This window comes from Capra hircus, chromosome 8, assembly GCF_001704415.2.
Source record: "Capra hircus breed San Clemente chromosome 8, ASM170441v1, whole genome shotgun sequence".
In the NCBI taxonomy this organism is placed as follows: domain Eukaryota; kingdom Metazoa; phylum Chordata; class Mammalia; order Artiodactyla; family Bovidae; genus Capra; species Capra hircus.
The window spans coordinates 51,892,366-51,919,575 of NC_030815.1; the positions used below are offsets into that span (position 1 = coordinate 51,892,366).

General features: G+C 40.4%; 1 protein-coding gene across 3 annotated transcripts in view; it reads left to right on the forward strand.

Moving 5' to 3' along the window:
• PCSK5 (proprotein convertase subtilisin/kexin type 5) overlaps positions 1 to 27,210 on the forward strand; it is a 505,527-nt gene that overhangs the window by 138,739 nt on the left and 339,578 nt on the right. For all 3 annotated transcript variants that reach the window (XM_005683789.3, XM_013965990.2, XM_005683788.3), the window contains exons 4-5: positions 1,806 to 1,949; positions 6,220 to 6,296. In XM_005683789.3, coding sequence (XP_005683846.1) covers positions 1,806 to 1,949; positions 6,220 to 6,296 — 221 coding nt within the window. The remainder of the gene's footprint in view (positions 1 to 1,805; positions 1,950 to 6,219; positions 6,297 to 27,210) is intronic.

A 27,210-nucleotide genomic window follows, 5' to 3' on the forward strand; every position in this document is an offset into this window, starting at 1 on the left:
GAGTTGATGAGGCCATTTCATCCTCTGTCACCCCCTTCTCCTCCTGCCTTCAGTCTTTACCAGCATCAGTCTTTTCCAATGAATTGACTCTTCGCCTCAGGTGGCCAAAGTATTGGAGCTTCAGCGTTAGTCCTTCCAGTGAATATTCAGGGTTGACTTCCTTTAGGATTGACTGGTTTGATCTCCTTGCTGTCTAAGGGACTCTTAAGGACTTTCATTTAGGTTGTATTTAAAATAGAAATCGAGTCATGGCTACAAAGCTCAGGATGACCTGACTTCTGTTATCCCTTCTAACCTGCTACCTCTGTGCCATTTCCTCTCACATCCACTAATCTTGCCTGGAAAATCCCATGGACAGAGGAGCTTGGTGAGCCGCAGTCCATGGGGTTGCAAAGAGTTGGACATGACTGAACTACTAAGCACAAGCACTACCAAGACGAGCTCTGAGCTCTTGGGCAAGCCAGCTCTTTCTCTTCAGACATATCTCAACTCACATTTCACTTTCTCAAAAGCTGGGGTCTTTTTTTGACCATCCTTCCGAGAGAGGTGTGTACTCAGTCCCCTCAGTATTGACTGCCATACTACCCTCTTTAATTCCTTTAAAACATAAGGAGTGCTACAAATGGTCTTCTTTGTTTTCTTTAGCATCTGTGTTTCCCGTTTAGAGAGGTCACGAGGACAGGGGACCTCATTGTCCTTGTTCACTGCTATTCCCCTGCGTGCAATAAGAGCTCAGTAAAGTATGTGTTAGATGAATCCGTGTCAGTGGGGTCGTCATTATGCCTCGAGCCTACAGAGCACACGTTCTCCTCCCCTCCTGAAGTGCTGAACGGTTACAAAGCCGGAGGAAGATAGTGAATGGTGTGGACCTGGGGTGGCTTGCGTTGCCATGGCAGTAGGCTAGAGTGGCACATCCCTTTTCCTTTGTTCCTCTAACTGAGCCTTAAGAACCTGGAAAACAATACCACTCAGAGGGATATTTCACAGAGATGGACTTTGAAGGAATAATTGTGTGGGTTGGATGAATGCTAGTCAATTATATTGGGAAGAACTGCTGGTTTAATTCATCTCTTGATGTGTTTGTATGTTGTAGCCATTGTGGAATGAAATCACTACACATAATGAGCTGAGGTTCACTGGCTCTCCAGCCTGCCCTTCAAAGCCCTCGCACACATTTTCCTGTGTCTGTCCCCCGTCTGGACTGTGCACTCTTCTTCCCTCCCTTCTCAAAGTAGTGCTGAATGACTCTGTTCACCCCCTGCAAATTATGGTGCAATGCTCATTGTTAATTTACTGAAAGAAGTTTGAGGAGATTGTTATTTTTTTCTTTTTTATGGGTTTCTCACAGCAGTGGCACACCTCTGGCTGACACTGTACAGAAGCTGCTGAGGTTTTTCTCATTTGTAGCCAGGCTCTACTAGGTGCCTGGTTAAGAAATTATAATGTTCTTCTGTTATCTAGTTTGGGTTTATAAATGAAATGCTACAAGTCCTTTTTTATGTGTCATTAATAAATGCTAACAATAAAATGGTGCACTCATTGCTCTGCTATTGAGATACTTTATCATGTTTTTCCAAAGGATCTATGGTGTTAGAGCAGGGCAGAACTGGCAGAAGAGATTTCTGTTTCACTTGCCTTACCCACATCTCTTCTTCCTCCCTTCCCCTGTTGTCATGTTGGAGATCTGTGCTTCTGCTTGAACAGGCAATCCGCCAAATTAATGTATTGCCTTAAGTAGGTAATTCTCCCGTCTCCTCTCTGTGTTTGTAATCTGCAATGTCCAATTCTCCGTCTTCCTCCTTTAGCACTGCAGTGACAACACTCATCCCTGCCAGTCAGACATGAACATTGAAGGAGCCTGGAAGAGAGGCTACACGGGAAAGAACATCGTGGTCACTATCCTGGACGATGGCATTGAGAGGACCCATCCAGATCTGATGCAAAACTATGTGAGTGTTTACTGTGGTCAGAATTCCTTCCCTCCTGGAAAACAATGGAACTCATGTGAGGATGTTCAAAATGGGGGAAAGCATGGAGATTTCCCAGGTGGCTCAGGGGTGAATATTCCACCTGCCAATGCAGGAGATGCAGGTGCCATCCCTGGGTTAGGAAGATGCCCTAGAGAAGGAAATGGTAACCAACTCCAGTATTCTTGCCTGGAAGTCCCATGGACAGAGGAGCCTGACAGTCCACGGTCCATCTACAGTCCGTGGGGTCACAAAAGAGTCAGACACAACTTAGTGACTAAACAACAGCAAAAGGAGGAAAGTCACTGAAAAATAGCTGTTAGGTATTGCTCCCATCTTACAGGAGATTCACTCTCAGAGGACAGGAATCAGGAGATAATGCTATCCACTTTTGTGTGCCTTTGATGTTGTGATGACAAAAAGCAGGTGATAAGGTAGCAGAGACCCCAGCTGCTGCTGCCAGCAGCTGCTCCTCTCAACAGTTCATCCATGCAGCTAGAGAACTCTCCTACTTCCCTTTATGGAGAAGGTGCACTTATAACTATTCTCAAGGTGTTCTGTGAGTCTCTTTCTCTCTCTGCCTCTCTCCTTTTAAAGAACAGTAATGAATATTCTCCCCATAGTCCTCAGGAATCAGTCAATTCCCTTGTTTAAGAAAGAACCATGATTCCAGGACTCAGAACATACAGTAAGCCTGAGATCACAGAGCAAGTGAAAGGGCTGAGACTCAGTACTTTCACTGAAAACCGCAGTCCCGATGCCCAGTGCTCAGTGGACACAGGTCGGTTTCTGTCCCTGGGGCCTCTCTGTCCCCTTTACCACTGTGTTATTTCCTGCCTGGAAATAGGTCAGTGACCCCTCTGTCCCCTATTCTCCAAACATGTCCCTTCCACCAGCTTCTCCTCCCTAAGTTTGGTTAGAAGTCTGTAAGTATCTCCCAATATGCCATTCTCTGCTACAAATGTGTGTTTCCTGTTACCTCAGTGTTCTCCTTAAAATATTTATTTTGTTACTGAAGAGCCTCCAGTGACTCCCTAGTATCTGCAAATGTAACTCTCTGATTGCTGTCAGGACCCTGCAGAAACTCCTGGTGGAGCCCACGCACACCAGTGCCTTCCACATTGCCTTCTGATCTCTTTCCTGTTGACAACTATTTCCGCTGGAACACTGGTATTGCTGCAAACCCATCAAGACTTCAGTCACTTTTGCCCATGTCCCTCTCTATACTTCATGACTTCTTTTAATTCCAAAACTTTGGTTATGTGAGTTTCCCTATATTGTTTTCATGTTGTTATTGAAAAAAAAAGATTGAAGTTGGTGATTTTCTATCAGCTTACAAATTTCTTTTCACAGCCTTGAAAAGACAAGCAGCTCTAAATCATGGTGAAATCAGGACTCATATTCACCCTTAAGGAGGAAAGTCAGGGGCCAGGGTTTGCCCTGTGTTTACAGAAGAGCCCCACAGAAAATTCTAAGCTATAACTCAGAGGACTACACCTCCTCAGATTTTTTTTTTTTCTTCTCTCCTATTGGGTTGGGCAAAAGTTTCCTCAAGTTTTCATGTAATATTGTATTGAAAAACCTGAATGAACTTTTGGGTCAACCCAATATATTCATGGTCATTAAAGGAGCAACGTCAGCAAGCCCAGCCTATCTCATTATGCCCTGAGCTGGTGGGAGTCCTGAGAGAGGCTGGGCCTATAGGTTTCCTAAACCAGCAGTACAGAGGATTCACCATTCTCACAGGGCTGCTGCTTTCTGTCCCCATTGCTCCTCAGTAACTGGTGGACACAGCAGCAGCCCTGAGGAACCTTGTAGTGGATGCCCTCAGAACAGACATGGCCTTTTCTTTAAGGTTGAGATTCCAAGAAAAGAATATAACGTCCTCTTGAAATCTGCTATTTCTCTCACCGTTATCTTCAGCCTGGGAAGGCTTGGTTTCTCCTCACAATGGAATCACCAGCTCTGTTTGTCTCTGTGACCACCTCTCCTCTGCCCTTTCTCTTAAATATCGTTTCAGCTTCACATGAAACCATTTAGGTAGAAATGTCCATATATTTTCCTTTTTTTTTTGTGGTGGTGTGGTGATTATTGTTTTTTTTTTTTAAATTTTTTTATTTTTACTTTATTTTATTCTACAATACTGTATTGCTTTTGCCATACATTGACATGAATCCACCATGGGTGTATACAAGCTCCCAGTCCTGAATCCCCCTCCCACCTCTCACCCCATATCATCTCTCTGGATCATCCCCATGCACCAGCCCCAAGCATCCATTTTCTTCAGTGTTTCTTTTTCATTTGCTTAATATCACTTATTGCATGACCCTTAATCTCAAATTAGTTTGCCTTCTGTCAGTCAAACTTGAAAGGATTCTCTTTATCTTTGCAGATAAGATACTTCTAAGCCACTTCCTAGACACAGCAGAAACTACCACTGGCTCACACAGCCACCTCAATTCCTAACCTATGAAGACCTTCCTTCCCTCAGGATCACCCAATATCACCTGATACTTTATGAACGTTAACTTCTTTTCCTCTCAGTATTCAATCCTTTTTGTTTCAAAAATTCAGCCAAGAAACTTCACAAATCAATTTCTACAATGAAATATTGAAAGTTTCTCCTAAATTAGATGATTTTCCTTAAGGTTGAAAGAGAGAGAGGAGGAACTGCAAATTCATTTAGTTCTCATTTGAACCAAACATTTGAGTGGCTGCCCTTACCCTGCCTCCAAGCACACACAGGTAAACTTCCGTCTCTTCACAGAACAGACTTTTAGAACTTACAAAGGAACTTCAGTTCAGACTCCTCATTTACAGGGTATACACTGAGGCCTGAGCACTAAAATGAGTTAGCCCAGGTCATATAAAGAATAGAACTATGGCTGTCCATGATAAGAAAGACTTCTTATCATATGCAATGCAGTTTTTATAGAGCCTTCCTATTCTCCACTGCATTGAAATGCATCTGATTAAATACAAAGAGCCATAACCTGAATGTGATTGCATTCTTTACCTTTTTCATTTGTTTTCCTCCCTTGAAAGAAAATTCTCTAGAATTTACCTGTACAGTTAGTAGTACTGGTGCCCTTTTGGTTCTCCTAAAGTTAGAGCTGGTGAAAGTAGAGAAGCGCGCATTGGATTGGATGGGATGCCTGGGTTCCAGTTTTCATTCCATAGGCGATTCGTTTCATGCCTTTGGCCAAGTCACATAACCTGTCTCAGGCCTCTGTTTTCTTATGAGTAAAATTAGATGATATCACCCTTCGTGCTTGAATGAACACTAATTTGGGCTGCTTTGTATGTTTCTCTGTATGGGAAGCAGGGCTTACTATCTTTCTATGTCATGTGTATTTTACTTACTTCCCCCAAACATTTCAAACTCCCTCTACCTATAAGTCATTTTTAGAAACGAGAGTCTTTGATAAGAAAGCAGAAAGCAAAGAGCTTTACTTTCACTAAAACTGATAACAGAAATCATAAAGCATAAGAAAATTCAAAACATCTTAAATTAGTTCTGTCTACCATGATATAAATTTGAATGATGGAATAATCCACAAATTTTTTCTTAGAAATTTGAATATTTTTCACAATTATTTAAAAAATCAAATAAATGCAGCTTTGGTATCAGAGAAACTTCTGTTTCATTTGAACCCTTGACATAAAGTAAAACTTTATTATTTTGGTTGAGGCCATTGGGTATAAATAAGAAGTCTTGAATTGTAGACCCTTTCATAGTAGATAAAACATCTGAAACCAGACAAATATTGCCTCATAGAGGTCCCAAGATAACCTGATACAGTAGAGTTCTAATACTCATTTTTAATTGACTTGCCAGTTATTTGTGAATGATCTTTGTCTCCAGAAATCTCTGAATTGTGATAATGTATTTGCACACTCAAGAAATGAAGTAAGGAATAGAGAGTCTATGAAGAATAAATCACTTTGCTTCTAGGTGGTCTAGTAGTACTTTGCAGAGTAGGTGGTGAAGGGTCAGTGTGAGGTATGGGGGAACAGTGGCAAGGATGGACTGAGCACGTCTTTGGTCTGTAGAGAGTATTTCTTCACCTTTATGGGACAAAATATGACACTGATTGTTATCGAACAAGGCATTCTGACACCACTGGACCATGAGTGTTTTATTTAATCTAATTACTCTCTTGCAGAAATGTGTTTAAGGAGTCATGAGCCTTCAGGTCCATGGCTAATTAATGAACATCTGTATCCTTTCTCTCCCTCCTCTGTGACCCAGGATGCTCTGGCAAGCTGTGACGTGAATGGGAATGACCTAGACCCCATGCCCCGTTACGATGCAAGCAACGAGAACAAGTAAGACCCCGGTGGGGTGGCTGGTGTGTGGCCCGTACAGAGCTTTGTTTTCTGCTCTTGCCAAGGGAAATCTTTCCTTGGAAATCTTTGGTAACAAATGATCCCTACTTTGCTATAAGATAAACAAGTGTCTTTCTGCTAAAGCTTCTGGATATAAAACTGGGTGGTCCCCACGGTAAGAATGGTTGCAAAAAGAACCCAGGGGAATAACTTGAGGATGTGCCTGGGGAATATTGCTCCTCATGTGGTCACTGGCCCATGACCCACTTGTTTAGGAATAGGGATAATCAAGGGAGAGGGAAAACAAAGTGTCCCCTGGACTTTACTCTGTCCAGTTCAACATGTTGAATTGAATGTTGTACCTGAGGTCTCTGCCAGGGCTTTCCTGTTTCCTTCTTTTTTCTCTCTTCTACTCTGCAGTGATTATATTCTTTACTAACATCCCTGCAATACCTATATGATTTTTCATGTATGGAACACATTATCACTCTTATTCTCCAAGTCGAGCCCATGTAGCCACATTTACGCTTTCCAGTTAGTACAGAAGTTTTTTGGAAAGCAAATGAAATGCACAATCATTTCTTGCTTGTGATGACCCAGGTATTTTTCAAAGATTAGTAAAATGTTTTTAATCTCTAGATCACATTAAATTTTGGGCTTTTATTTCAAAGTTTTTTCAGGATAATGTTGTGATTTAAATACTGTCATCTGAATTTTTACTTACCTGTTTTTGTTTGGGATCACAGAAGCTGTAAAGAGAGGTGTTTTGTTCATTTATTATGTACAGTTTCTACCCTGCATTTTTCCTAAGGGGAAATTTTCTCACCTGGTATTGTTTGATTAAGTCGATAAATTTAGATAAAATCATGCAGCCTGGATAATTGTGACTGTGCATGTGGTGTTCCCCTCCCCCTTCTTAACCATTTACAAAGAAGCCTTGAAAAAGTTACTGTGAAAAATATGCTATTTGATAATATTAGCAATTGAATCAATGTTATAAATCAGATTCAGTGGTGAAAGCATTAATATACAAATTGATGTAGATAGAATTTTCCAGAACTTTTGAAACAAAAAAGGAAGGGCCCTAAAGTAAACCGGATAGTTTTCTATCAAGCCTGGTCATTACTGCCTAGATTACACTGTTTAAAGTTATAATCAATAATTTGAGACAACGTGAGCTAATTTACTTAACCTAATTTGCAAACTAACACGAAACACTGAAAAGAAACTTGAAGCGTCCGTATTTAAAAGGTCATCTGTGATAAATTTCACTCTCTAGTGCAATCTACTCTAGTGCAACATATATGCTCCTAAAAATACTCCTAAAACACAGAATAATAGGAAAATGTAGTTGGAGCTCACACTCAGAAACTTCATCAGTGACATGCACAGAAAAATGGTAGGCACCTATTAAAAATAATAGCCCAGTTTTATTCATTTTGAGTGATTAAGAAATACATAAAACTAATCAATGTGGCACTTTATCTTATATAAAAATTCTCCCAGCAGTACTTGGATGTGAAGCAAAAAGAAAAAGGCTCAGATAGGTCAAGTGGACAAGGGTTAAACAGGTAGTAAGAGATGGAGACATTAGGAAGCAAAGAATCCAACTCAAGTGGTTTACAAGCTCTTGCTCTGTATATTAAACATAAGGCTAAGTTCTTAAGGTAATGAAAAGGAAAATGATCCAAGTACCTTTCATTTAAATGAGTTGTGACTAGAGATAATTGGTTTCAATAACAGTAAGTTTGAGAGAATGAAAGATTGAATTATTGACCAAAATAGTTTGATAATACAGAGTGCTGAGCTGACCTTTGACATCTTGTCATAAAGAAGGCTAAAAAGTATGTGCCAGTCTGGTGCTTCAAAATAGAAAGAATATAATTCAGAGAGCTAGGTTGGGTTCAGAGTCCCTTTCCATCAGTGTTATACTTAATCTGTGGTCTTATCATTATGAAATTTAATTTTAACTAGTTTGTTTATAATATAATTCTGTTGTGACACTGACTTCTTAAGCTGCACTGTTTTATTTTTATACAATTTATAGAAGTTATACTCCATTTACAGTTATTACAAAATATTTATTATGAAGTATTTCCTGTGTTTTATAAAACATCTTTGTAGCTTATTTTACACCCAGTAGTTTGAACCTCCCACTCCCCTACCCCTATCCTGCCCCTCCTGTCACTTTATCTTGAATAAGACCTGAAATTATCTTATGGAAGTGTGTGACCATGGCGTCTGCTTCTACTCACATGCTTGCCACTCTGTGTGCAAGAGAAAAAGGAAGGAAAAATGAGATAAAGATGAAAAATTTGAAGAACAGAAAATAGGAAAATAATGAAATAGGCTGGGAGGAAGGAGTACAATTCAGCAGAGTGGAGGATACCCTCCAGGTTGGTCTTTGGAAGATGTGGTGAGTTTTGTATCAAAACTCAGTGGTAATGGCTATTCTCCTAAGCTGTATTAGTCCTGTGAGTAACAGTGCTGACCACAAAGTGTGTGTGTGAAGACAATTCTTTGAGCGTTGGCTTCAGTGGCTTTTTTACTGGCCGTCTTTTAAAAACTGTATCCTTTGTGAGGACACCTTTCAAACTTGGTTGCTTGCCAAGACCTTTGCTCAAGAGGAGTAGCTACCTTCCTGGTCACACTGGTATATCCTAGTGTGTGCTGTTTTGACCCGTTCTAAGTAGTGCTCTTGAGTGTAGTGTGGGTATGAGTGCTAGAGGACACAGGCAAGTTCTGGATGTGTGCTTAGGTTTGTAGCCTTGACAGTGAAATGGGACATTTTCCAGAGTGCAGCACCAGCACTCCTACTTCTGTTTTATGAAAATCATCAGTCACCTGGGGCATCAGATGGCCCTATCAATCCATGCACATCCAAGACACATGTGTGCATGCTTGGTTGTGTCTGACTCGTTCGCGACCCCATGGACTGTAGCCTGTGAGGCTCCTTTGCCCATGGAATTTTCCAGGAAACAGTACTGGAATGGGTTGTCATTTCTTATTCCAGGGGATCTTCCTGATCCAGGGATCAAACCCACGTCTCTTGTGTCTCCTACATTGGCAGGCAGATTCTCTATCACTGCCCACTTGGGAAGCTCGCTGCTACTGCTGCTGTTAAGTCGCTTCAGTCGTGTCCAACTCTGTGCGACCCCATAGACAGCAGCCCACCAGGCTCCCCTGTCCCTGGGATTCTCCAGGCAAGAACACTGGAGTGAGTTGCCATTGCCTTCTCTAGGGAAGCTCACTAGTGCTGCCCAATTTTTCTTGGCTAACCACAGCATGTATCAGGTTGGCCAAACCCAAATGAACTTCTTGGCCAAATTTAGGCATTTAGGGTTAAAATATCATCTCTGTTCATTAGACCATAATTATAAATATAATTGATGGATCTGTCTTTTAAGAGTGGGTCCTTACATAGATAATTCTGTATTAGTAGAAGTCACTTGACATCAGAAAATAAAGAGTGGTTTGTAGTTTGAGACTTGACTTTTAGCTTTGGTTCACACTAATAGCTTTATAGTCTTTCAGTTCAGTCACTCAGTCGTGTCCGACTCTGCAACCCCATGAACCACAGCACTCCAGGCCTCCCTGTCCATCACCAGCTCCCGGAGTCCACCCAAACCCATGTCCATCGAGTCGGTGATGTCATCCAACCATGTCATTCTCTGTCGTCCCCTTTTCCTCCTGCCTTCAATCTTTCCCAGCATCAGGGTCTTTTCCGAATGAGTCAGCTCTTCACATCAGGTGGCCAAAGTACTGGAGTTTCAGCTTCAACATCAGTCCTTCCAATGAACACCCAGGACTGATCTCCTTTAGGATGAACTGGGTGGATATCCTTGCAGTCCAAGGGACTCTCAACAGTCTTCTCTAACACTTTAGGCTTAACTATTCTGAGCTTTAGTATTTTTAGAAATCTCTGAAATGGGCATAATAATACCTCCAAAGATTAGCAAGAAAATATGTAAAACAGCAGGTGTAGGGCTGCTGTATAATAGGTGCTAGTTATAACTTCTTATAACTATTCAGTTCCTACCTCCAGTTCTCAATAAATAATTAGTTAAGATGATAATTGCCTTAAAATACATGTGCATATGAACATTACAAATTTCAATTAAGACTTGGAAGCCTTTGTTTATTTCCATGGTCAGAGGTTTAGATGTGCTTTATGCTTCTATTGGGGCTGGGAACCGTGACTCATTTGGTAGACAGTAAATCTGCTTTTTTGAAAAAATAATATTTATTTGTTTGTCTGTGCTGAGTCTTTTCTTCATTGCAGTATGCAGAATCTTTTGTTGAAGCATGTGGGATATAGCTCTCTGACCAGTGAATGAACCCTGCTCCCTATATTGGGAGCACAGAATCTTAGCCACTTGACCACCAGTTAGGAGGAATATTAATCTAGGGCAGTGCTACTCAGTGTGGTCTGTGGGTGGGTGCAGGACCATGAACTATTCGCTGATGGGGAGCGTTACCGTAGAGAGCTTGTGTGTGCATGCTCAGTCACTAAGTCATGTGTGACTCCTTTGTGGCCCCATGGATTGTAACCAGCCAGACTCCCCTGTCCATGGGATTTCCCAGGCAAGAATACTGGAGTGGGTTGCCATTTCCTTTCCAGGGGATCATCCCCACCCAGGGATTGAACCCACATCTCTTGCATCTCCTGTGTTGACAAGCAGATTCTTTACTACTGAGCCACCTGGGACCACGGAAATAGCCAAATCTGCTTCTCTTTAATTCCATCCAATATTCCATTTCCCTTTACTGGATCATGGTGCCTTAAATTTAAAGTGAAGCTATGTTTTTTCCAGTAGTTATGTATGGATGTGAGAGCTGGACTGTAAGAAAGCTGAGCACTGAAGAACTGATGCTTTTGAACATGTTGGAGAAGACTCTTGAGAGTCCCTTGGACTGCAAGGAGATCCAACCAGTCCATCCTAAAGGAAATCAGTCCTGAATATTCATTGGAAGGACTGATGCTAAAGCTGAAACTCCAATACTTTGGCCACCTTATGCAAAGAACTGGCTCATTTAAAAAGACCCTGATTCTGTGGCTGCGATCCAAAAATCTGCAAGCAATAAATGCTGGAGAGGGTGTGGAGAAAAGGGAACCCTCCTACACTGTTGGTGGGAATGCAAACTAGTACAGCCACTATGGAGAACAGTGTGGAGATTCCTTAAAAAATTGCAAATAGAACTACCTTATGACCCAGCAATCCCACTGCTGGGCATACACACCAAGGAAACCAGAATTGAAAGAGACACATGTACCCCAATGTTCATCGCAGCACTGTTTATAATAGCCAGGACATGGAAACAACCTAGATGTCCATCAGCAGATGAATGGATAAGAAAGCTGTGGTACTTATACACAATGGAGTATTACTCAGCCATTAAAAAGAATTCATTTGAATCAGTTCTGATGAGATGGATGAAACTGGAGCCGATTATACAGAGTGAAGTAAGCCAGAAAGAAAAACACCAATACAGTATACTAACACATATATATGGAATTTAGAAAGATGGCAATGACGACCCTGTATGCAAGACAGGAAAAAAGACACAGATGTGTATAACGGACTTTTGGACTCAGAGGGAGAGGGAGAGGGTGGGATGATTTGGGAGAATGGCATTCTAGCATGTATACTATCATGTAAGAATTGAATCACCAGTCTATGTCTGACGCAGGATACAGCATGCTTGGGGCTGGTGTATGGGGATGACCCAGAGAGATGTTATGGGGAGGGAGGTGGGGGGGGATTCATGTTTGGGAACGCATGTAAGAATTAAAGATTTTAAAATTAAAAAAATTAAAAACTAAAAAAAAAAAAAAAAAGAGAAAGGCAAAAATAAATAAATAAGGGGAAAAAAAAAAAAAAAGACCCTGATTCTGGAAAAGATTGAATGTGGGAGAAAGGGATGACAGAAGATGAGATGGTTGGATGGCATCACTGACTCAGTGGACATGAGTTTGAATAAACTGGGAGTTAGTGATGGACAGGGAGGCCTGGTGTGCTGCAGTCTATGGGAGTCACAAAGAGTCGGACACAACTGAGCAACTGAACTGAACTGAATGAGGGGGAGGAATTTCTAAACATCACCTGAATGCAGTTGAAGCGTATGTTGTACAAGTACCTTCTCATTGTACAATCTGACTGGTAGGCTTCAGAGAATATTTGGAACTATTTGACACCTAGCTGTGTTTTTTCATACTGTTCGTGGGGTTCTCAAGGCAAGAATACTGAAGTGGTTTGCCATTCCCTTCTCCAGTGGACCACATTCTGTCAGACCTCTCCACCATGACCCCTCCATCTTGGATGGCCCCACAGGGCATGGCTTAGTTTGAGTTAGACAAGGCTGTGGTCCTAGTGTGATTAGATTGAGTAGTTTTCTGTGATTATGGTTTCAGTGTGTCTGCCCTCTGATGCCCTCTTGCAACACCTACTGTCTTACCTGGGTTTCTCTTACCTTGGACGTGGGGTATCTCTTCACGGCTGCTCCAGCAAAGCGGAGCCACTGCTCCTTACCTTGGACGAGGAGTATCTCCTCACCGCCGCCCCTCCTGACCTTGAACATGGAGTAGCTCCTCTCGGCCCTCCTGCGCCCACGCAGCCACCGCTCCTTGGACGTGGGGTAGCTCCTCCCAGTCACCACCCCTGACCTCGGACGCAGGGTATCTCCTCTTGGCCTCTGCCTCTGACCTTGGACGTGGGGTAGCTCCTCTTGGCTGCCACCCGTCGGGCATGGGGTCCTCTCAGCTTCTGCCCCTGACCTCGGATGTGGGGTAGCTCCTCTCCGCCGCACTTGTGCTTTTGGGCTCCAAAATCACTGCAGATGGTGACTGCAGCCATGAAATTAAAAGACGCTTACTCCTTGGAAGAACAGTTATGAGCCACCTAGATAGCATATTGAAAAGCAGAGACATACTTTGCCAACAAAGGTCCGTCTAGTCAAGGCTATGGTTTTTCCAGTAGTCATGTATGCATGTGAGAGTTGGACTGTGAAGAAAGCTGAGCACTGAAGAATTGATGCTTTTGAACTGTGGTGTTGGAGAAGACTCCTGAGAGTCCCTTGGACTGCAAGGAGATCCAACCAGTCCATTCTGAAGGAGATCAGCCCTGGGATTTCTTTAGAAGAAATGATGCTAAAGCTGAAACGCCAGTACTTTGGCCACCTCATGCAAAGAGTCGACTCATTGGAGAAGACTCTGATGCTGGGAGGGATTTGGGGCAGGAGGAGAAGGGGATGACAGAGGATGAGATGGCTGGATGGCATCACTGACTCGATGGACATGAGTTTGAGTGAACTCCGGGAGTTGGTAATGGACAGGGAGGCCTGGCGTGCTGCGATTCATGGGGTTGCAAAGAGTTGGACACGACTGAGCGACTGAACTGAACTGAACTGTGTTTGTTCATTCATTCAGTGGGTAATCATTGAAACACTACCTGTTGAGTGGTTCTGTTACATGCTTAGGGGATACAATGATGCAGTAATATAAGCTACTATCTAATTAGGAAATGACTTAGAATCTGTAACCTGAAGAGTTTTAGTCCTATCATTGGCTCTTCCTATCTGTGCTGTGGAGCCTGAGGGTGTGGAGCACTGACTGTACTGTGTCATTTTATACAAAGGACTTGAGCATCCTTGGAGTTTGGTATCTGCAGGGGAGTCCCTGAAACCAATGTCCAGAGGATACCAAAAGATGACTGTACTAACAGACAATGTACCCTCAAAACTACGTGCAAATCATCTCTCTCAGATTTACCTGATTAAATTTCTAACACTAAAGCTTTGAGGTAAAGAAAATCACCTCTGAAGTAACAAAGTTATCAAAGTCCTTTTCTTATCACTTTTTTCAAGTCCCCAAACAGTGGTGTGTCAAACCTAAATAACAGATACTAAAGAAATAGCATGATTGAGAGAGACCATAAAACCTGTTCTCGCATTTCACTTTCCCTCCATTCATATTAACTTGCAGAATAAAGCTGACTGCATTGTTCTAGGCTTAAAATAGAAAATGCCTCCCTATAAATGAAACAGTCTCCTGCCATTTCACGCCACTACTCCCATTTCTGATAAATGAATTATGGATGTCTGAGTTAGATTTTTCCTTCCCTAGGTTGCTTCTTTTTAAATGTTCCCTCTGCTTAAGAGTCATAGCAACATATTTAGTGGGAGATGAGACCACACGTTGAATCTTGAATATGTGCTTTGTGAGCCCAGAATCTAATTTCCTTTCAAAACAAACCAATGCATAGGTTAAAGACTCATTTTCCAAAAGGAATGGAGTTTTCGTCTTTGTCCCTTATCTCTATTCCCAGGAAGGTTTAGCCAGGGTGGATGGAAGTACATTTCTTCTGGTTCTTTAGTGTTCTTTTCACACATCATTTCTGGTTTTAAGAATGTCACCGTATTGTGTGGCCTTTTCGTTCTCATCCCTGCAGATGAGGACTGTTGTCAGGAGATGGTATTCAAAAGCAGACCTGGTGAATGTAGGCCATGCTGTCTACTGTTACAGCAACCATTTTATCTCGGCACTGGAGAGAAGACCATGCTTGCAATCTACAATCTTAGCCCGTAAGATCGTTTCTTGATACCCAGGATTTAGCCACATATGTTCAGATAAAATTATCCTGTAGCTAACTAGGTCAGACAAAAACCTACCCAGCAGCAGTGGGGCCATTAACAGAGGCTGATTGGTTTTTTCCAAATATTTTTGAACAATTTCCTCTCATCCTTTCACAAAATAACGCTGTGATATACTATGTGGGATTCCCTTGTAGCACAGCCGGTAAAGAATCCGCCTGCAATGCAGGAGGCCCCGGTTCGATTCCTGGATCAGAATGATCCGCTGGAGAAGTGATAGGCTACCCACTCAGTATTCTTGGGCTTCCCTGGTGGCTCAGCTGGTAAAGAATCTGCCTGCAATGTGGTAGACCTGGGTTCGATCCCTGGGTTAGGAAGATCCCGTAGAGAAGAGAACAGCTACCCACTCCAGCATTCTGACCTGGAGAATTCCATGGACTGTACAGTCTATGGGGTTGCAAAGAGTCAGACACGACTGAGAAACTTTCACTTTCATACTACTATATGGAGAAGGAAATGGCAACCCATTCCAATATTCTTGCCCGGGAAAGCCCATGGACAAGAGGAGACTGGTGGGCTACAGTCCATGGGGTCACAAAAGAGTCAGACATGACTTAGAGACTAAACAACAAAAATCACAACAATCCTACTATATACTTGATCAATAATTAGCACATGAATTCACGTAAGTGAAGTCGCTCAGTCACGTCCAACTGTTTGCAACCCTGGGGACTATAGCCTACCAGGCTCTTCCATCCATGGGATTTTCCAAGCAAGAATACTGAAGTGGGTTGCCATTTCCTTCTCCAGGAATTTATGTAATGTTGACTACAAATGTACATACCAGAGTCCAGATGTGTTCAAAAGAGATGGTTGTGAAAAATAACCTTGATACTTTCCAAATACATCTATAGATTTTTTGTCCATGAAAGAACCTACAACAAACATTGTATAAAATTTGTTTCTATCACATAGGTTCATGATGCAGTGTGTTGAAATAAGTAACATTTGGGACCATCTTCTAGATTCTGGGAAGTGGTCCATGTCTGGGGCCTCACAGAAAACTGATTAACAGTAGGAAACGTCTGCTCTCAGACCAGAAGCCAGCCTTCCCATCCCTTCCCTCACCAGCCATTAGTCACAAGTCCTGACCATCCTCACCATTTAAGTCCACCTCTTTATAGCTCTCCAAAGACTGATGCTTGTCTCCCCTGTCCATCCATCCACACTAGCCTTCTGTTAGTCTAATCCCTTCTTCTCACCTGCATCCTTGGAAAATCTCCTAGATGGTCTCCCTGTCTCCAGTCTCACCTCATCCTGCTGCCCAAGTGATATTTTAGAACCAAAATAAGAATACTAAAAATTCTTTTAGATAATCAAAAATAGTATTAGTCATTCAGTCACATCCAACTCTTTGCAACCCCATAGACTGTGGCCCACCAGGTTCCTCTGTCTGTGGAATTCTCCAAGCAAGAATACTGGAGTGGTTAGCCATTCCCTTCTCCAGGGGATCTTCTTGACTCAGGGATCTAACCGGGTGTCCTACTTTGCAGGCAGGTTCTTTACCATCTGAGCTGCCAGGGAGATTTAGTATCTTCAAATTTTATTAAAATGCAAGATCCTTCATGACCCGCCTCTTCCCTCATTATTAAGTCTGTTCTGCTGTGTGTGTCCACCCCTCCCCTCTCTTTATCAACCCTGCAGGACTTGCACAGTTCCCTGAAGGCGCCACACTCATTCAGCCTTCCACCATCTGCATCCGTGTAATTCCTCCTTTCCCTTCCACTCGCATCACTTCTCCTGGAAAGCCTTCTTTCACCTCCTGCATCCGAGTTGGATGCCCTCCAGTGAGTTTTCACAGCATCTGTGAACTTATTTCTTTTAGTGAATAAAACCTTTGCTATTGTAAATGGGGTCACACATACCAAGATAGGGAATAGAGAGGCAAAAACAGATTCTGAGATGAGTTCCAATTTAGTTTGGGATATGAAATGTCTGTTTGGTCGTGCGAAAGTATCAGCCTTGACTGGCTCGTCTAGATGAATTAGCAAGGTGTATCCCAAAGTAGTAACTATTGAGGGGTGTTATATATAATGAACCTTGTGTTGGATAGCTTTTATCCTCCACCCAGAAAGCTGACCTCTGAGGACTGCATTAAGGGGCTCCCTTGCCCTCTGGCTTTCCACTGGGTTTGGCCAGTGGAACGTTCAAGAGCAGGACATCAGTGGGATGCTGAAGAGTAAAGAAAGGGTATTTACTTTCTGCTCCCTCCTTGCCGAGCCCTTGGGGGTTAGCTGTGTCCCAGGTGATCATATTTCCCCTTAGGTGGCCCTAAGGCTGACTTCCTAAGAACTGCCTTTTGTGGGTTCAGTGACCACTTCCCGAAAGTTCTTAGATCCAGGGATTTCCCAGTGTTGCTAGTCTAGAATGTTGTATTCTTCCTCATGGATTTTTCCCAAATCCTGTCTGCTTCTCTATATAAGTCCCTCGAATGTACTTTTTAACACTAAGATATAAGTCCCTGGAACAAATTTTTATACCCAATATTAAAGAGCTCAGATACCTCTAAGAAAGAAGCTAACTATGCCCATAAGAGTTGTCTTGGTGGCCATTTATTTATTCTTTAATGAGAGCTGAGTAAATACAGAAAGTGGTTGTCCAACCTCAAATTCCTGTAAGCCTAACACCTGAAGTGTATTTCTTTTATAAACTACTGTAAGCCTAACACCTGAAGTGTATTTCTTTTATAAACTACTGTATGAATGATTCCAGGGCTCATAAGCATGATTAAACGGCACAGTTTTCAGGCCCTGTGTTCCCTGTCAGTTTTAGTGTGTTCTCTTCAAGGACCTGGGGACATAGTCTCTCGGGGCTCACAGTACTAGTTCTGATAAAGCGTCTGATTGATGCTATAGGTTACAATGAAGTTTGGGTTTAATTTATGCTTAACAGTGCACTATTGACATGAATAATTGATAGTGGCTTCCATTTAAATTTCTTATTTAAGAAACAAACTCACAAATTCCTAAAGCCTCTAAAGCAGATGGAAATTGCAGTAAGAGAAAGAGATAAGAATCCTTTTTAAATAATGGATTAAGCATTTGAGCAGGGTTTCCAGACAGGTATATTTATTTATCTTTCTCTTTTCATTTTCTCCTCTAACCTCCACCTTGGATCCTTCTATTTCTCGTTTCCTTATATCCAGAAATATGTACAATTGAGAGCACAGAGACCTTGAGAGGTCAGTGCTAGCACTGTGTTATTTGTATTATTATAACAGAGAGGTGGAGAAGGCGTCCAGCACCATTCATGTGTGATCAACCAGTGTCCACAGGCTGAGCAGGAAACAAACTGAAGAGAAAAACACTGTTGTTTTGTTTATTTTACTCCGTATATAGATACCGGAAGAAGAATATGCTGAAAATATAATCAAACTGCAAACTAAGGGCTTATTTTAATATTAAGATATTATTAATATTTAGATATTCGTTGCTTTCTTATTCAAATAAAATGCCTCCTAAGATAAGGGACTGAAGTTAGAATTTTGTTTCTACAAGCTAAAGGAGATGTTATGATTTTTTGTTTTAGCAATTCAGTTAATTACATTAGAAGCCTATTGTTCCAGTGAAGATAAATAAATGTGTGTGTGTGTAATATCCATGTAGCTGTCCTTTTCCATTATAATCCTTAATAAAAGGTAGAGAGGTAGAAAATATGTCTTAGATCAAGACATACATGCTGATTTTTCTTCTCATAAAATAGGTCACCAAAGAAGGCAAGGTGATAGAAAACTGTCCTGATTTTGGGTGAGATCTGGTTAACAGTCTCCACCTTGCTGTTCATTTTATCTGTGACTCTGGAGAAGCATTCTTGGCAAAGCCTCCCCCTGCCACATCAAGATCTCTGTGACCCTGTTTGACTTAAACAAAAACAAATAATCTATATGTCTGTGGGGTTGCTACTCAGCTGCATTTGAAATCAGTGTAAACAGCTGCTAATACAGTGAGCACGTCAGCGGGTCCTCTCATTTACTGCTCACAACAACCCACTATCGGAGACAGAGACTGGAGAGGTGAATTAAAGAGGCTATTGTCACCATGTGGCAGAATCGCAATTTGAACTCATTTGTTTCCATGCCATCTATTCACCCGCATAGTTAATTAACCTGTGGTCAAGCAGATGAGAAATTAATTCCTATGCTGATCACATGCTTCAGTAAGTTTACTACCTTGAAAGAACTGCAATTACCAGAATGCCTTACTGCTGCATTCAGTAAAGAACCAAGAGCCTGGCTTTACCAAGTGCTGGTGCTTACAGCCTTGCTTCTCCAGAGAGAGGAGGTTGGTCCACAAAGATTGCCAACACCTTATGTATCCATGACTTTGACCAAATAACAAAAAGTCCTTTATTACAGAAAATGACTGTGCAGGTCTGACTTCACAGTGGCATTTATTCTGTGGAAATCAATGAAGGCCACCCAAATTATACTCCAAAAATCTTTATAGATTTTGGTTTTTCTTTTTAAATGATGGCTTCAGCTATGGTCTGATCAGAGGGTACCATGTGGAAATTAGAGCTTGGGTCTCTGCTCTTAAATAATTCTACTAGTATATATTAATAGCTTTTAAACATTTTGAATGATTATCAGGTTGGTCATATTGTTAATGTAAATAAATGTTTTGGTAAACTATATAAAATTGCCACAGATATGGATTCTGTGAATATTATTAAGAGTGATAAAAGAGTAATAAGATAAAGTTTTAGGCTGATTCTCAGGTGGCAGGTAGTTAATTTTCTCTGTATGGATATAGGGACTGTTTGAAGTTGGAATCACAAAACCTAAGAGACCCTTTCCCAATGTTTTTACACGTAATTGACAGCCCTTGAGAGTGCTCTGGAAACGTGGATTGTGAAAGAATCTCTTTAGGAGGAAGAAACTGAGACCAGTAAGAGCCAGTGGGAATCAGAAACCTTCTTCTGTGTGGAGAAGGCTTAGAGTATAGAAGGCATAGAGTCTTAAAGATGTGTCCTGCTTTGGAAAATTGTGACTTATCTTGCCTATAGAATACCCAAAATGACTTAAAGAAATTGAGAAAAACAGTTGACTACTCGTGATTTTCTAGCAGATCTCCCTGAATTCCCACTTTCTCTGCCTCATGTTCTCATCACAAGCTGCCATCTCATGAATTTCAGAAAAGACTGACCTTTGCTAGAAGAGTTTACCTCTTTCTATTTTTAGATATCCCTACACCATCTGCATATCATTTACATATACTAGTAAGTGCATTTAAATTTGCATGAATTGCAGATAAAATACCTGTGGCTAGATCCTGGGCTGAGAGTAGCTGACTACTAAAGATTTTGTATGACCTTTATGCTCTTGGTTGATTTTCCCTCTTCCTGAGGTTGATTCTCACTCAGTCACCTCCCTCCCACACCTGTCCTGATTACCAAATATAGACTTTTATTTTCTCCCCAACCCTCTAGCATCTCCCCTTCTCATATCACAGATCTCTCTCTCCCCCCAGCGCCCCCCGCCCCACCCCGATTCTGGTTGCTTAACCTTCCCGTAGGCTCTGGCATTATATTGCCATTATGCAGAAGAACCTGGTCTTGGCACCAGTTTATATAGTTTGTACTGGTGAATCTGGCTAGAACTTGAGTGATTCAGCAGTTTTAGCTGGCACTTGTGTTGTTAATTTCATTGGCTGAAATTGACAATTTTCATACAATTGATACAATTTACATTCATACAACGTTCATAAAATTCATACAATTTAATTCCTTCCTAAAGGAACGACAGATCCCTTTCATGCTTCTCAAAGGAAAAAGGAGTATTTGAAACAAAAGCCCTTGATTATTTTTTTCTTTCTCTTATCCACCCATCTCACACATCACATAAGGAGTGTTGTGGGAGACTGGGTAATGGAGCATCTGAGAAAGAACTGGGATTTGAATGGAAAAGAATTAGAGGTCTTGATTTGATTGAAATTTAATTCAAAGGGAACAAAAGGAGTCCCTAAGTGAAGGACAATCTCAGAAGTAGCTCCATGAACAACCATGCATTTGCCTCATCTCATCATCTGCACTTTGAAGCATTACCATTTATGGGACAATAGAGGCCCCAGTTATTGTGGCAGCAGTTCTCCCTGATACAGAGATGCCATAGCAACTGTGGCTTAATTTTTCAGTGTGCTAAATTTGTATCAAATTGCTCTACAGAGAGTAATGCTGGTGGCATTATAATGGTAGAACCACATTCTACAACATGGAAGTATGGGGACGAGACCCATTTTGCTGGTGTTCATTCATGTTTAGGAGTGTTTACTCATATTTGTTGAAATGTTTGTAACTCAAATGCAAATCTGAGCAGTTATTCAGGTATGCCATTACAAGTTCAGATTTTATGATCGTATGTACTGTTTTTATATCAGTTGATGCCATTTATTATCATCCAATTTTCTAATAATGTTTCTATGAGCTTCTGTTAGAATCTCCTTTGTAAAACTTATTTCAACTGAAAGGTCTACTAGCCCTTGCTTAATTCATCCTGGTTGAAACAAAATACCCACAACAACTTCATATCTGTTAATGTTTTTCCTTGTTTCTTATTAGGGAAATGTTTTTTCTGATGCTCAGAAAATAGACTTTGTTAACAATGGTACTCATCTTAAATTCACATGTTTTTAAATGCAGAAGCTCTGTAATCTTTATGAATATAATACACATAGATTACCCACACATGTATTTGTAGTAAGCCAGAACAATGTGATTGGAGGAGGGAGGCCCAAGTAACTGTTAGATAAGTTGCTAAATAAAATTGAATAATCCTTTTATACACTGAGAGGATATTTTGAGCCATACCCTCCAAAAGCATACCTGTCCTGATACATGGACAAACATGTATCATACCTGAAAATTCATGGCTAAGTAATTATGATAATTTTTGAAACCCAGTATATACAACCTGCTTGTTTGGTTTTCCTGTGAACAGTTCTGTAGCTTTGATGAGCTTGGTACATGATTTAGGTGGGGGAGCGGGGAACAACTTTGTCCTGTAAAGAAACCTTGGCTGTTTTTCCCTTGGGCTATAAACTCAGCAAAGTCTAAATAGAGTTCATCGGGGTCAGTATATGTTTTCCAAGAGAGATAAGAAAAAAGAGCAGATTTTCTGATTCCCTCACCTGGCATTAGTCCTTCCAAGACATTTCAGATTTCATCTTCTCAAATACAGTGGCACATCTACCAAGGATAATAATTTATTTAGAACTTTACAGCTCACAAAGCATTTTTACATATACTTTCATTTGACTTGTAAAAATCCATATCAGATAGGTAGTAGGTAGTCTTTGGGGCCCCCAGTATCTGCGTTGTTTTTTATGTGTAAGGAATGTTCTGTCTTTTAAATCTTGATGGAGAGCCAAGACTGCTCTCCAGTATAGTGGCTAGAATTGCCAGATTCAGTAGGGACTTGCTCATCCTCCCCTGCTCTAGTCTTGGTCAGAGGCCATGTAGTCTAGATGCTAAAGGTCAGTAGCACATGTGCAAGCTGGCGAAAGAAAAGGCCAGGTAAGCCCTCCTTCACTTGCTCGTGTTCTTTCTCTACAGCTTCTCTTTCTCCCAGCAGGTCCTTCCTCATAGAACAGCCAGGTGTTTTTCTTGATCCTTCGCCTCCATCTTGTTAATTCTATGCTCCTAACCATTCTGATTCTCAGCTTCACAGTGGCTTTTGAACAAACTGCTTTTCTGCTTAACTCAGTTGCAGCAAAGAAACTGAAATGAAGTAACACTGGTGTCCCTGTTTTTCCAGGTGAGGAAAATAAAATTCAAGGCAGGTTCACATAGCTTATGAAAGTGAATCTTCCAAATTTGTGCTGTTTGTATCACATCATGCACTTTAATTTGGAACATGATACTAGGTGCTATTTTTGAATACAGTGTTGATAAATAATGAACACTTTTAGTTCATGGCAATAATTGGAGTTATTTTTGAGAATCTAGTGCTTATATTATGACATATAGTTTCATTCAGAGAAGACCTTCTGAATACTTACTAGGAGAATAGCACTTAAAAATCAAACTAGTGATATACTTAAAAGTATGTAGAAATTTAAGATTTAATCCACCATTTAACTAATACAGTGATCGGTTACTAAACTGATACAGTAAAAACAAGCCATTAGGCAAGATGCAATTTGGAGACATTTTGTTTTTTGTGTTTCATGGAAGCCTGGAGTCTGTTGATCCATCTTAATAGGCTGTCAATCAGGAGGCTGTGTGGAATGGGTATAGTTCCTTCTTCCTCGACTAAACCACTCTCCTTTTTAAAAACCTCATTAAAATCTATTTTACTGGTAGTTTTACTCCTAAAGAGCTTCCCTGGTGTCTCAGTGGTAAAGAATCTACCTGCCAATGCAGGAGACACAGGTTCGATCTCCCCTGGAGAAGGAAATGGCAAGCCACTCCAGTATTCTTGCCTGGGAAATCCCATGGACAGAGGAACCTGACGAGCTGCAGTCCAGGAAGTGGCAAAAGAGTGGGAGACAACTTAGCAACTAAACAGCAACATTCCTCCTAAAATCAGATTTGAAATTAAGCGTTCTATTTATAGAGAACCAAATAAACCGTTGTAAACCAGTGCTACAGACCAGAGGAATAAGGTTTAGAAGAGCTGTCACTGGAGGTAGGTAGACATTATAGTGAAGTCTTCTGGAGCTGTGGCGTTTGACCTGAGTCTTGAAAAATGACTGATGAGAGGGAATAATCATTACAAAGAGACTGTGTGGTGGCTGGAAGTGCCTTGGTATTAGTGAGCTCCTTGCAAGGTTTGAAATAAAAAGCATCTTCCTATTTACCCATTTTGTTTTTTATTCTCTTTTGTTAAGAGAAGCCATAAATTTCCTATTTTTCCTAGAGCCTCTTATCTAAATTACAAATCTGAACATGTTTTTACTCTTTCTTCAAGCCCTTTGTGACCAAGTCCAAACTCTTTAGATATATGCAAAGAATTCATAATGTGTCCTCTATTTTTAACTTATATTGCATTATGCTCCAGTTTTAACTAATTTTTTTTACAGCTCTCTGAAAATAGCATGCTTCATTTGTGTTGGACACTGGTGAATAATAGACATGCAATAAGTGATTATCATTCTGCCGTGCTTTGTAGTTGTTAACTATAAGGTGTAACCTTGATATGCATTATAATTATTACTAATTTAACACAATTGAAAGCTGAGTTTCCCTATATCTCTGCTCTGTGGCAAGATCATTGCCCCTTTTTTTCCCTGAGAAAACCAGGGGAGGAAAAAAGACCATGAAATGTGGTGAAGAATTTAAAACCAGTGCCAGAAATAAAAGATTTAAATTTATTTTAATTTGCCCTTAATCTAATGTTCCAAGTTATTGAGTAAATTGCCCTAACAGCCATTTTTGTTTCTATTTGTATTTATTGTTCAGCTGCTAAGCCCTGTCCAACTCTTTGTAATCCCATTGACCCCAAGCATGCCAGGTTTTCTTGTCTTTCACTATCTCCTGGAGTTTGCTCAAACTCATGTCCATTGAGTCAGTGATGCCATCCAACCATCTCGTCCTATGTCATCCCCTTCTCCTCCTGCCCTCAATCTTCTCCTACCTTACGTGACTATAAATAACTAACAGTTTCAGTAACAGGAGGAGATCTTCCCTTTATATGCATACTTGTTAGTATTTTCCTTAGATTAAAATTAAGGAGCTTCATTTCAACTCTGAATAGCAGAGTAAAATTTACATGGAAAGAAAATATTGCAAGTTATGTGGAGCCATGTTCATTAGTATCAATTGATCATTAATTCTTAGCCATCAGAAAAATTATAAATTAATTAAACTTTTATTTGTTGTTTTTTTTTTTTCTTTCAGATATTATGTGCTGGCTTTTCTTTAAACAGGGAGGTAAATCAAGTAGTATAAGCCTAAAAAATTGTTTTCACAGAGTAATTTTAGTATGAAATGGTAAAAATAGACCATGCACATTTATTACTGATTAATGGAACTTTTGAGATAATTCCTTTAGAGATTTGAAATCTAGTGAAAATCTATCTTTCCATCTCATTACACTTAAATATCTTTCTTCTTATTGTGTTCTCATTTATGAACTACAATGTTGATATGAAAAATTACGGTCAAACTGCTTAAATATTTAGCATACCTTGGAAAGAAGCAAATCAGAAATAATTGGACCAACTTAAGGAATAGCTTCAGATTTAGCATTTAGCTGAAAAATTAAAAATAATAATCATACATGAGTTCTTCATAATCAAAAAATAATAATGATTGAGGTCAGACATTTCCAATTATGTTTATCTTTTACTGATATGAGAAGATTAGAATTAATCTAGAGATTAGGAATTAAGACATGGTGATGTTTTTGAACCAGGAATACAAGCTGGAATTAGGGAATGGTGTCTAAGCAGAGTGACCGTGAATGAAAAGTCTGACATGGGGAGACACACTAGATGGTTACAGGAATAACTTGGGACGAATCTTTTTGCCAGCGGGGGACTTAATTGTCTCATATATAAAATGGAGACAAAAATAGCTCCTTGAATTTTTCTGTGAGAATTACAGTTAAAGCATTCTTAATGTTCAGGATTCTATAGGCCCTACTGGCCCATGTGATAATGCAGGGTATTAGCGCTGCTTTAGAGGTTTTATCATCAGGAACACTTAGCAATGTAGCTGTGAATGAAATGAATCATTGACACTTTTCCTCCTATTTCTCCAGGGGAAATCACTTCTACCCAGTTTGGAATGTTTATATTCTAAAAGTGGAAACAGTGGGAGTGGTATATGGATTTTAGTGGGACCAGGAGAGGGTGCAAGTCTGAAATTCTCTTGGAAAAACTAAATGGATCCCAGAGCTTAAGGAGTTCATCTACACTCTGTAACAACTGGTTGTTTCAAGAGTCTTTTCAAAGTCAGATTTTCATAGTCGAGTGTCAATAAAAGATTGACTGTCCCTTCTGAATCTGTTCAAGAAAACTGATCAGAGTCAAGCCATTCTATGGAAATCACCACATTTCTTGCCTCATGTGTTTGCTAAGAGGACATAGAAGAAGAGGAGCATGATCATAAATTTTGAAAGGCATTCTTAGGTTTACTTAATTGCTGTAAGTTTATCTTGATTTTTTTAAAAAACCCTTAAAAGATCATTTAATTTTGCATTTTATTATATGATTTATTTATTGGATTTACAGCAATCTTTCCTTCAAAGAATGACCCAAAAAACTCCTATGAATACAATCAATACTGTGATTATGAAAAGAATTATGACAGAACAGTGGTGAACACGCATCTCGGTGTATTCCTGAGATTACAATATGCTCTCCATCCAAGGCAAGAGAAAAGTTTTAAAACAGTGATTATTTCAACATTCTTGTTCAAAAATTTGATCTACCTTGTTTTCACCAGTTGGTGACTGGTTTCCATGGAAATGGAAATGGAATAAGCATTCCTCGTTTTAGATTCTCAGCTGCCCCATGCCAACTGAGAGCTGTAAATGCCATTTGGTTAACAGCAAGGATCCAGAATTCTTCCATTTTAAAGTGGCAGAGAGAGAGGAATAGGAAATGTTTGCCAAGTCATTTTGCTTTTCTGTCTTTGAAAAGGACGCAGTTTTATGATTGTCTGAGCTATTGACTGATGGTTATCGAACACATACTTCGTCCAAGAGTGCCTCTTCTGACTAATCTGTTTAAATCTCTTTTCCACCCTTCACAAAGTTTCTTACCTCATTGAGATTTAATTGGCCTGTGATTGCCTTCCTGGTTGTCCACCTGCTGTCCCAGTGATGGTCACTGAACAGAAAAGTGTTGTCAGAAATGTTGGAAAGAGGCAGTTGAGTGATTTCAATGACCTGAGACTTGAAAGGGAAAAAAAATCTGTTGAAAAAGGGAGTAGATGGGGGCAAGTTAGAAAATGATTACTCTTGAGAGAATGTTTGTTAGTTTTGCCACAAAGATTTCCTATTTCTGAGATTGTCACCTCCAGCCACTACATTTTCTAGAACTATTCTGTAGGGAAGATAATGAAGAATACTATAAATAAATGCTTTAACCCCAAATATCTTTCTCAATACAATTGTTTTCTTTTATCTTGGTTTTTTTTCTTTTTGAGTCTGAAGAGTTGAATAGATCTGAATGCTAGAAAATAACCTAGTAGTAGCATTAACACATACTGTTTTCTTTTATATTCTAAGATGTTTAGATACTAGACCAAGAAGTTCTTAAATGTCATCCAGTGGAGTTCTATGAACTCACTTCTTGTGGGACGTAAAGAGTGTCACAGTGTC